This window comes from Quercus suber, unplaced genomic scaffold (assembly GCF_002906115.3).
Source record: "Quercus suber isolate HL8 unplaced genomic scaffold, Cork oak 2.0 scaffold_259, whole genome shotgun sequence".
Taxonomy (NCBI): Eukaryota; Viridiplantae; Streptophyta; class Magnoliopsida; order Fagales; family Fagaceae; genus Quercus; species Quercus suber.
Genome location: NW_027069715.1, coordinates 810,103 through 822,405, shown reverse-complemented (window position 1 = coordinate 822,405; position 12,303 = coordinate 810,103). Strand labels below are relative to the sequence as shown.

Sequence of the window (12,303 nt, the reverse complement as noted above, 5' to 3'; positions counted from 1 at the left end):
AACAAATGAAGTTTTGATTACTTACCCCCAAACTTTGAAGCTGAAATTTTAGTGTTAACCTTTTAATTTCTTCTTTAGAGAGGGATATTTTGTTTTGGTGGCAGAGGGAAGGCTGCCATGTAAGAGCAAAGAGAGAAGAGAGAAAGAAGAACAAAGAAAGAGGAAAAAGAAGTAGAGAATGATGTCGTGGAAGCCTGAAGAAATGCACACACGATGCTCTCTTGATGGAACAAAAACTAAACTGTTAATTTCGGGTAGTAAACCTCGAATCTACGAGAGGTTTCCCTGAATCCACAAGGAGATAAAACGAGAATCTACCAGAAGAAAATTTGACAAATTTCTGGGTTTATTGATAATAGTTTGTTTTGCCTCTGACGGCTACAAAACATATAAATACTGAGCAAAAACGTTTAAAACCCTAATTCGCACTAATTAAGCGTTTAGGTGACAAAATTACCGAATTTTACCAAAAATGGAAAAATTGAGTTAAACATAGAATCATAAACTACTGACCTTAAGGGTCGTCCCAAAACAAACGGGACATTATTCTGACTCTTAAACTAAAAGCTATTAAGGAAAAACAAATATTACTATAAATAGCAAAAACACTGTTTTGGGGGCCTTAGCAAAGGAATTTGCCTAAAATTTGGCGACTATCATGGTACATGAATCTGGATCAGAACACTGTTTCCCTTCAACCTGCCAAATTTTATGCAATTCCGACACTGTTACCTCTGATGGCCCCTACTAGCACCCCCCTTTGATCTTGTGTTATGCCTTCCTGCGCCCTTGCTGCTCCAAAAAGACATGTGCTGTCTGTTCTACCTCAGTCCCCTCCACTTGAAAAGAACTCGACCCCGAGTTCCCACTATCCGATTCATCAGGAGGATGATAATCATATAAGTCAGCAACATTGAAGGTAAAAGAAATGCTCATGTTTGGAGGAAGAGCAACCATATAAGCATTGTTGTTGATCTTCTTAGTAATCTGAAATGGCCCATACTTCTTGTCCTTCAATTTGTTGTAGGTACCAACAGGAAATCTCTCCTTCCTAAGATACACCAGCACTAAATCCCCAACATTGAAGATCTTCACACGCCTCTTCTTATCAGCAGCATCCTTGTACTTAGCATTTGTAGCTTCCAGTTTCTGCCTCACCTCCTCTTGCATGGCCTGAATACGGTCAGCCATATTCTCTGCTGCTTGACTCACTCCTGGAAGCTCAAGTAAAGGTACCAAGTCCAAAGTGTGTTTTGGGGGCACGCAATAGACGATGGCAAATGGAGACTTAGCAGTGTTTCTATTGACTGAGCTATTGTACGCAAACTCTGCTTGGGACAATGCAAGATCCCACTGCTTGGGCTTCTCACTTGAGATACACTGAATCAGATTCCCTAAAGTACGATTAACCACTTCTGTCTGGCCATCAGTCTATGGATGACTAGTGCTGCTGTAATTCAAGGAAATGTCAAAACGCTTCCACAAAGTTCGCCAGAAGTGACTAATGAACTTGGTATCCCGATCAGAGGTGATGGACTTTGGCACTCCATGCAAATGCACAACTTCTTTAAAGAACAAATTGGCCACTTGAGTAGCATCTGAAGTCTTCTTACATGCTATGAAATGGGACATCTTGGAGTACCTGTCAACCATAACAAAAACAGAATCCATACCTCGTTGGGTTCGAGGAAGACCCAGTATAAAGTCCATAAACAGATCTTCCCATGGTGCTTGTGGAACTGGCAAAGGCATATATAAACCAGTATTCTGAGATTGTCCCTTAGTAGTTTGGCAGATTGGACACTTCCTCACATGATTGCCAACATCTCTCTTGAGTTATGGCCAATAATACCTCTCTTCTACCAGTGCTATAGTCTTATCTCTGCCCATATGTCCACCCAAACCTCCACCATGCAGCTCCCCAATAATCTGCTCCCTCAATGAACTTTTAGGGATGCATAATGTCCACCCAAACCATCCTGGATGTACATACTATTGATAGCAGTATGAGTTTGTTGACACTTACCCCAAATATCACCAAAATCCTCATCATTCTCGTACAGCTCCTTGAGGCAATCAAACCCTACAACTTCAGTACGTAGGGTGGTCAACAACGATGCTTGCCTGCTGAGTGCATCAGCCACCTTATTGGTGAAACCAGACTTGTGCTTCAGAGTGAAATGAAAGCGTTGTATATAAGCTACCCACCGAGCATGCATCCTGTTATTGCTAACTTGACTGTTAATGTACTTTAATGCCTGATGATCCGTGTATAATACAAACTCCCTCTGAATCAGGTAGTGCTCCCAATGCTTAAGAGTCCGTACTACAGCAAAGAACTCCAGTTCATAGGCTGACCATTTACTTCGAGCTTCACAAACTTTCTCACTGAAGAATGCTATTGGTCTGTTGTCTTGTGAAAGAACAACGTTTATCCCGACCATAAATGCATCACACTCCACTTGAAACACCTTCTCGAAGTTGGGCAATGCCAAAACCGGGGCTGTGCTCAACTTTTCCTTGATCAAGGCAAAGCTTTGTTCTGCCTTTTTTCCCCATGAGAACTTCCCTTTCTTCAGACACTCCGTGATAGGGGCTACTATACTACTGAAATCTCAAACGAACCGCCGATAGAAGGTTGCTAGCCCATGGAAGCTTCGCACATCACTTACTGTCTTTGGGGTTGGCCACTCTCTGAGAACAGCACTGACCACATACGCACTGACCACATACCCTAAGAACAGTAACTTATCAGTCAAGAAGCTGCACTTCTTCAAGTTGATATACAACTCATTGGCCTGTAACACCGCTAATACTTCTCACACATGATTATAGTGGGCTACTTCTGTCTTACTGTAAATCAGGATATCGTCAAAATAAACTACCACAAACTTTCCAATAAATGGTTTCAATACCTGATTCATAAGTCTCATGAAAGTGCTGGGAGCATTGGACAATCTGAAAGGCATTACCATCCACTCATACAGCCCCTCCTTTATCTTAAAAGCTGTCTTCCACTCATCTCTAGGTCAAACCTGAATCTGGTGATACCCATTCTTGAGATCCAGCTTGGTGTAACACTTGGACCCACTCAACATATCAAACATGTCATCTAGTCAGGGAATAGGAAATCGATACCTGACTGTGATCTTATTGATGGCTCGACTATCCACACACATACGCCAACTCCCATCCTTCTTTGGTGTTAACAATGCCGATACTGCACATGGACTCATACTCTCCCTGATCTGCCCCTTGCTCAAAAGCTCATCCACTTGCCCCTGTAGAATCTAACCCTCTTGAGGATTCATCTTGTAATGTGGCAGATTTGGTAGACTAGCTCCAGGAGCTAAATCAATGCAATGCTAGATGTCACGCATTGGTGGTAAACCTGTAGGCAGCTCTTCTGGAAAAAGCTCTTCAAACTCCTTGACCAATGGTTGAATCACCTCAGGTATGTCAGCAACCTTCTTTGGCTCACCATCTGTCACTACTACAACATATACATGTTTGAACTCCTTACAATCCCTGTCAAACTCATCTTCATTGTTCACTATGAGGAGTGCTGGCTTCCCCTCCACTTTAGAAGCTTTGGGTCTACTGCCTTCCTTAATAGGACCAAGGACAATTTTTCTGCCATTCTTAAAAAACACATACACATTATCCTTACACTTATAAGTAGCATCTACATCATACTACCAAGGTCTACCCAATATTAAATGACATGCTCCATTTCAACAACATCACAAACTACTTCATCTACATAATATTTACCCATAGAAAAAGTAACACGACATTGTTGAGTAACAAGAGTTTCCGTACCTTTCTTGATCCAACCTATCTTGTACGAAGAGATATGCTTTTCTATTTTTAGTCCCAGCTTGGTAACCAAACTCTCCATCGCAATGTTCTCTACACTGCCACTATCTATGATCAAATCACAGACCCTTTTATTGATGGTGCAATGTGCTTGGAAGATCTCATTCCGCTGACCACCGTATTCCACCCTTGGTGTGAGTAATAACCTCTAAATCACCAAAGACTGCCCTAATGGCACACCTTCCTCATCCTCTTGGACTTCATTGGGATCATAGGCATACGAATCTGCATCATTATACACCTTTTTACCCTCATGTTCACCTTCTACCTCTCCCTCTTTTGCCACTACCAGATTCACTGCAGCTCGCTTAGGGTAAGTACTAGATCGATGTCCTGGTTCTCCGCACCTGTAGCACTTATTCCCAGTTGGACTAGCATAGGGGTTGGCATTCACTATTGGCTGGGCTGCGGAACCTGCTACTGCCACTGTGGATTGGTTGACACCACTATTCTCCCTAACCACGGGTTGTGACCATGGTGTAAACATGGGCTGTTTACCTTTGTTGGCAATGGAACTCCGAATTGTGGTTCGAAAACTTCGAACCTGTCCTGAGATGCTAAAATTCTATTTTCTTGGATAAGGTTACAGCCTCATTCAAAGTATATAGGGTTTGTAAGGATACCTGATCTCGGATGGAAACTCATAACCTGTGTACAAATCTGGATATCCATTGATCTTCAGTTTCCTCCAAATCATTGCGATTCGCCAACCTATTAAACTCCTCCATGTACTCATTAACTGTCCGAGTACCCTACCTGCAATCCTGGTACTATCTGAACAACTTCTGCTGGTAATCTGGTGGTAAGAACCGATTTGCCATTAATCTTTTCATCCTCCTCCATGATCGTATTGGAAGCTTTCGTTCACGGGTACGGTTTAATTAAACACGATCCCACCAGGCAGATGCTCCTCCCTTCAATTTATAGGCCACCAAACACACCTGTTTGTCATCTACTGTACCCATATAGTCGAAAAACTTTTCCACCTCACTGACCCAATCCAGATATTCTTCAATGGAGACATTACCATTAAAGGATGGTAACTCTATTTTCATCCGATAGTCCCTCTGCTCCTGATAATCTCGACCATTATTCATCGCGGGACCACGATGATTTCCAAAGACTCTCTCTGCATACTCCTCATCTTCACTGTCTTCTTCATTGTAGTCTTGCTGCCTGTTCTGGTTTGGACCACGATAGGGAGCGCCACGCACTCGATTATCACGTCGCTCTTCGTCATCGCGATTAGGGTTTTGGTTAAGCAAGGTGGCAAGTGCTGCTTGAATCTGTTCTAGAGTTTGCTGGGTTGAATCACGAAATTGTTGATTTTCATCACAAATATCAAGGAACTCAGCCCTAGTGAGGACTGGGTTATTGACGTTGTCACTGCCGTCATTGTTATGGTGGTCACCGTCTCGCCGGTTAGCCACCAGACTAGGGTAAATCAAGGCTCTGATACCAACTAATGTCGCAAAAGCCTGAAAAAATGCACACACGATGCTCTCTTGATGAAACAGAAACTAAACTGTTAGTTTTTGGTAGTAAACCTCGAATCCACGAGAGGTTTCCCTGAATCCACAAGGAGATAAAACTGGAATCCACTAGAAGAAAATTTGACAAATGTCTGAGTTTATTGATAATAGTATGTTTTACTTCTGACAGCTACAAAACATATAAATACTGAGCAAAAATGCTTAAACCCTAATTCGCACTAATTAAGCGATTAGGTGACAAAATTACCGAATTTTACTAAAAATGGCAAAATTGAGTTAAACGCAGAATCATAAACTACTGACCTTAAGGGTCGTCCCAAAATAGATGAGACCTTATTCTGACTTTTAAACTAAAAGTTATTAAGGAAAAAAAAATATTACTATAAATAGCAAAAACACTGTTTTCGGGGCCTTAACGAAGGAATTTGCAATTTGGCGACATTCATGGTATCATGAATCTGGATCAGAATGCCGTTTCCCTTCAACCTGCCAAATTTCATGCAATTCCGACATTGTTACCTATGATGGCCCCTACTGTTACCCCCTTTTGATCTTGCATTGTACCTTTCTGCGCCCTTGCTGCTCCAAGAAGGCATGTGCTGTCTGTTCTATATCAGAGAAAGAGGCTGGACTTTCTAGTTTGATGCAGCTAGGAAAATAAGATATGGGAGAAGACTTTTAGGGCAACAAAATCAGATAAAGAGAGCGAACTTGGGGGGAAATTCTTACCTAGTCCCAGACTACAAGGTCACCAAGCTGACCTTGTAGTCCCAGCCAATAAGAGCAAGACAGGTAAGATGAAAAAGCTGACATTGTACAGCTCATCAACCATGGCAGGAAGTCCACAACGTTAACGAAAACGTTACCAGCTGTTTTCAACCATTCTTTCATAGGGTTAAAAAGTTTTTGGGCCCACTTTAATTTCAAATTTCAAATTTCAATTCAGCCGCTTCTTTCTTATATTTCATTCAAGGTTTTAAAACTAACCCTAAACTAAAACTAACCCTCTCTCATACCCTCACGCCTCTCTGTCTCACTCTCATGCCTCTTTGTCTCACTCTCACGGTCTCACCTCACTCAAGCTCACGCCTTTCTCTGAATCTCTCTCACTCACAATTTTTTTTTCCTTCTCACCCTCACAGCGTCTAAACTTGCCTTTGCTTTTGGGTTTTTTCTTTTTTCTTTTTTCTTTTTTCTTTTTTCTTTTTTCCATTGGTCTCGGTCTCAGTCTCGCCCTCTGCGCTCTGCTCTTTGCTTCTCTGCTTCATCAGGTATTGATTCTTTTAATTATAAATGTCTGAATCATCAATAAAGTTCTTAGCCCCTGTTCGGTTCCAAAGAAAATAGAAGGAAAAACTTGATGCCAAATTTAAGTTCTAATCACCATTTTCGTGGAATCATAGGTGCTTAAAGGTGATTTTGGAAGGAGCGTTAGCCATATGACCCTGAACACAACTTTCGGCCTGAACACATGACCCTCTGTTTTTAGTAGGTGGGAACACGGGAAAAGCTCTGATCAATCTCCTCTACAGTGTTAAACAAAATCCCATCAGAGTTCACCCACTCAGAAAGGTTCTTGCTTTGAAAAACCGAGACGTAGAACAGAGATGAACATCTTTAATATTAAAAAATGTAGAACGTAATTAATTGTGAATTTGTATATTGAGTATGTCTTTAACGCACATGTATTTCTTTTCAGGTATTGTGTAAATGTGGTTAATGCCTTTTCTAATTATAACAAATTAATAGTTTTAGAACTAATTTAATAATGTCATTTCCCTTAATATTGTAGCATAACACATCTTTTTCTGTTTTCCTGTCCTCACTACTCTGTTTGACGTATCCATTAGATTTTTAATTTTTAATTTTTACAATATCAAAGGTTTAAAGACAAGAATTTCTGTGACAATTCTTGAAAAAAAAACACTTTTTAAATGGTATACTGATATTGAAATTGACAATTAATGGCCCATGACCAATTTTCATGTGATTTTGGGCCAGGAAAGAATTTTAGTAGCTGAACAAACTCAGCTAGCTTGGGACCTTTTTAAGTTGTATACTTTATTTACTTACACATCAATAAAATTCTGTTTGTTATCTAAAAATAAAAGGTGCTTGAAGGGTGTATTTGTGGAATATGAGAAGCTGCCAAGTGCCAACAAAAGATCAATTTTACTATAATGTAATCAAAGCCTGAAATTGGTGCCATCTTATCCAAGGGATTAGTGAAAACTTGAGGTCTTTTATTGTTTGGCAGATTAACCACCTGAAAGGGGATTGCTGGTTACTCATGAGCTAGCACAGTTTGCAAAATGCAGCTGCACTAACCAGGTCTGGAAAGGAGTTTAACCCCCTATGGTGCAGCACCTTATTCAGCTGGATAAGACTTAATGTTTTATTGTATCAGTTTGTAGTTTGTTGGATAAGACTCCAAAGCCATACTCCTATCTCCATTAACACTAAAACTATAGTTAATACATAACTTTTACTTGGCAACAAGTCAAGATAAATCCAAAGAGAACAGATGTATTCCTCAAAAATAAAATAACAAACAAAAGAAACTTGGTGTCATGATAAATGTCACTTGGCTCCAAGTCAATAATTTGTGCCTAATTTGTGAAGTTCCTAGGATTCTTGGCTACATGGCATCTTCGGTCTTCCCACCTGGAAACATATAAAAATTATATTAGCATATTGAATGGAACAAAAATGAATACATTAAGAATGAAGTATAAAGGAAGTCATCTTTAGAAACAAGAAATAAGTAATAAAATTGATAATGCAAACACACCACAAGAATTTTCAAATCTACCTCTTGTATATGTGTGGAATTTGATTGCTTGGAGCTATATATCAACGAGTTCATTTGTGAGGGAATATAAGTCGTTGGATTCTATAGAGATCAAAATATAAGAAAACATTATTTCGAAACAAAGCTCTATACACATGTTAATACATAAATGATAAATATTTTATTCCATTTCAAATAAATAATCAATTATGTCAATTTACCTGACTAAGTTGTGTTATAACATTGGTACCTTGCAACATAGTTGTAAATGGAACATTTACACAACCCATTTCCTATATAGAGACAAAATTCATATTTAGCTATTACGTTAATGACCAAAATTATGATTACACATTATAAGTATCCTAAATTTGTAAATTAAATGATTCTGAATACCTGAGAATGATTTGTCCATGACATGTAAGATTGACCGTGTGCATTATCACTTGTAAATCCTAAATGAGAGTAGGGATTTGGTGGTTGGTATATAGCTGGATTGTATGAGCCACCGAATGACACATTTGAATTTTCTTTAGAAACTTGTTTTTTTGCTTTTCCTATAAAATTGCACATTAAAAAAAATCAAACATAATAATAATTGTAAATAAAAATTTGTATTAAAAATAAAAATATGACATATATTTAGTATAAAGAAAAAAAGGAATTTCTTACGTGAAGAGGATGCATCCTTAGACGATTTTGTCTTGCACTTCTCAAAGTGGCCTTTAAGTCTATCCTTTCATAAGCCTTTTGATCTCACACTTGGGGGATTTAAAATTGACACATGATTTGATAAGCCAAGCATTTCATCAGTTATATTATGCTCTACAACTTCATTTTCTTCCAAATTTGCATTTGAACCCAACTTTGATGACTCTCTTTCGATTTTTTCATCAAGTCCCAATAAAATCTTTTGACAAATGCTTTTAAGGCTATCATCCCCTTGGCTTTTGGATATAATTGTATTAGCTATACATAACATGCTATTACGCCACACTATCTCGGCCTCTTTAGCATCGCCACTTGAATGATTGTCTTGTTCATAAGCCATCATCCCTTTCTTAGCCTCCTTTGTCCAACGTTTCAAAATGTATTGGCTTGGAATTTTAGTCAAATTTTTTAAATTGAAGACCCGCAATGCATGACAACAAAGAATTCCCAATGATTCAAATTTCTTGCAAGAACAAGAAATGTTGCTATTGAAATGATCAAAATGGACAATGCATACTCTTTCACTATCTTCTTCTTTCACCTCAAAGACATTAATTGTATCTTGACAATCAACTTGCTTCCACTCTATTGCAAGACTATTAAGGAATTCATATTCAAATAATCTGAATATCTTACATGTGTAAACTTGAGCTGCATGACCCAAAATACCACTCTTCTTAACTGCTCTTTGCGGGGCGCCTTGCTTGCATCGAAAATCTTCATTAAACTCTGAAGATCGCATACCTGCCAACACACTTTCATATTTAATTACAAAGTTAGTGAGGCTTATTGTTGTATCTGCTATATTATTCAAAACATGGTTTGTGCTTTCACTCCTCGAGGAAACTTTAAATTCAGCTGTGAAGCTATCCTTAGTGAATGCAGTGCTCCATTTATGTCGAATTTTGTACATCATATTAAGCCAGTGATGATCTTCAAGATTAAACTTATGCATCATTTTATCCCATGTGTTTTGAAATTCCAATTCTGAATCACAATATTTTTGACACTTGTTCCACAAGGATTGAAACTCCGAATTAGAATTTAACTCTCCAAAGTAGGAAGGTGCATTTTTTGAAATATGCCACAAACATAGTCGATGATGTGTGTTCGAAAACACTTCCTCAATAGCATTTGACATGGCTTGATCTTGGTCAGTAAAAATTGTTATTGGAGATCGATTCCCCATTGAGTCTAAGAATGACTTGAACAACCATTTGAAAGAAGCAGTAGTTTCATCCAAAAGAAATGCACACCCAAATATTACATTCTGCCAATGGTGATTAACACCTACAAATGGTGCACAAGTCAAATTATATCTATTGGTGCGGTAAGTAGTGTCAAATACCACAACATCTCCAAAACAATCATAATCAACCCTTGATCTCCCATCTCTCCAAAAAAAATTCGTCATGCGATTTTCTTGATCTACTTGAACCGTGTAAAAAAACATGGGATCTTCTATTTGCCTTTTCTTAAAATGATTCAATAGGCTTTGAGCATCTCCAGCACTAATCGTTGACATCTTTTTTGTGTTCACATGATTATAACAATCTTTTTCAGTGAAGCCCACATTCTCACTCCCTCCAACTTCTTCTGTTAAATACAAATAAGTATTCTTTGTACTTATACCAGCATTCACCATGGAATCAATTAAACCTGCCTTAGGTTTTGAAATACGACAACCCGATCTTAACAAATGTCTCTCTGATGGTAGTGCAAGTTCATGATTATGCTCTGGATTAAACGCAGTAACCCTCCACACATCATTTTCAACTGTGAAATGAATAAATGCTTTACAGCCAGTTCTAGTCTCTAGTTTATTCCAATTTTTCTCTTCACAAGGATCTTCATCTACTCTAAAACCCTCCTTAGAACATAGAAATTCACGTTGCCTTATGTTCTTTGTCCCATTAAAATATCTAGGCTTTCCTTTCCGTATACTAAAACCTGTTCATAATGCATAATCATTGTATAAATTGTATGCTTCATTTTCAGTATATGTCACCTTATCCAACAAATTGTCATCACTATTTTCTATTCGTTCAACAAACAAACAATCTTCAATTCCTTCAATATCACTTGAATTGCAAATAACTACAATAATTTTTATGAAAAAAATAAACATTAGAAATAAAATATTAAGGAATTTACAATACAATAATTATCCTATGTGTGCAATTTTTTATGTGTTCTTAAAGGCCCATGGTATGCTTTATTACAAAGCTTCCCCACTTCTAGGCACAAATATAATTAGAAATTAGACATAGTTACCAATATAAAGATGAATATATTATTTATTCCTATCATATTATATATATATATATATATTTTATATACACATTATATATATAATAACCAAAAAAATAATAATAATATCACTACACATATTTTATTTGGGAGCAAACACCTTTATATATTTTATTTGGGAGCAAACTTATCACAACAAAGCAATAAATTCATACCACAATATATTTTATTTGGGAACAAACATTTCACAACAAAGCATTAAATTTTTCACCAAAAAAAAAAGCATTAAATTCATACCTCATTACATTTCTATATATTTTATTTAGGAGCAAACATAAACAACAAATCATAATACATTCTTTAAAAAATGAAACAAAACACAGCAAGACAAAATAAATTATACCTCCATTACTTTGAAAATTGGGCTCTTCCATGCTTATGCGAACAAGATTTTATCTCTTTACACTAGAACTTTTCACTTGATTTCTCAAAAAATCACACACATAATATTTGTTTGTGGTCACACAGTGCACTTGGTTTTTGTCGGCACTGTGCAAGACCTTGTGGCTTTTGTTTTCCCTTGTTCCAAAGAGAACCCTAAAAGGTTCTCTTTGTCCTAAGTCTCAAATGGAATACAGCTGGCTGTCTCCTTTTGTATATTTTATTCTTTTATTAACGTTAACTGTTGACTAACGTTGGGGACTTTTTTTTTTTATTTTTTTGAGAATTAACGTTGGGACTTTCTGCCATGGTTGATGAGCTGTACAATGTTAGCTTTTTCATCTTACTGTCTTGCTCTTATTGGCTGGGACTACAAGGTCAGCGTGGTGACCTGTAGTCCAGGACTAGGTAAGAATTTCCCGGACTTGGGTGGAATACATGTGGAGCTTAGGAAATATCTCACCACCCACTTTTCCAACTTTGCATTCACACTCACTTTTCTACAAAAATAATTTCTTGCATTCACACTCACACTTTTCTACAAATAATACCACTTTGCATATACATATATATATATATATATACATATCCTTACCTTTATAAAGTTATATCCATCACATTAAAAGAGCATATATGTGTCTATAATATCACAATAGCAAGACTTTATGCACTTAAAGTAATTAAAATAATCATAAGTATATAAACCCTTGGACTCAAGAGAGCTTCCTAGCTCTTTCC

The 12,303-nt window shown here is 37.5% G+C and overlaps 1 protein-coding gene and 1 long non-coding RNA gene across 2 annotated transcripts; one reads left to right on the top strand and one right to left on the bottom strand.

Annotated features, from left to right (window-relative positions):
- Window positions 1-6,331: 6,331 nt before the first annotated feature.
- On the top strand, window positions 6,332-7,141 carry LOC136070786 (uncharacterized). Its single transcript, XR_010632034.1, has 2 exons — window positions 6,332-6,643; window positions 6,776-7,141. It is a non-coding gene; the product is annotated as an uncharacterized LOC136070786 (long non-coding RNA).
- An 856-nt stretch (window positions 7,142-7,997) lies between these two features.
- On the bottom strand, window positions 7,998-11,558 carry LOC112040618 (protein FAR1-RELATED SEQUENCE 5-like). The gene is made up of 5 exons (XM_065781204.1): window positions 11,528-11,558; window positions 8,926-10,824; window positions 8,560-8,720; window positions 8,385-8,456; window positions 7,998-8,036 (listed from the first exon to the last, which is right to left on the bottom strand). The coding sequence occupies exons 1-5, from the start codon at window positions 11,556-11,558 to the stop codon at window positions 7,998-8,000; spliced, it is 2,202 nt and encodes a 733-aa protein (XP_065637276.1).
- Between the last annotated feature and the right edge of the window lie 745 nt (window positions 11,559-12,303).

Excerpts from the sequence above, each read along its gene's own strand:
- LOC112040618 (XM_065781204.1), bottom strand. The coding sequence starts at position 11,558 with ATGGAAGAGCCCAATTTTCAAAGTAATGGAG. Across the intron at positions 8,457-8,559 it reads CATGGACAAATCATTCTCAG|GAAATGGGTTGTGTAAATGT; the intron begins GTATTCAGAATC and ends GTCTCTATATAG. Across the intron at positions 8,037-8,384 it reads TTATAACACAACTTAGTCAG|GTGGGAAGACCGAAGATGCC; the intron begins GTAAATTGACAT and ends ATATGTTTCCAG.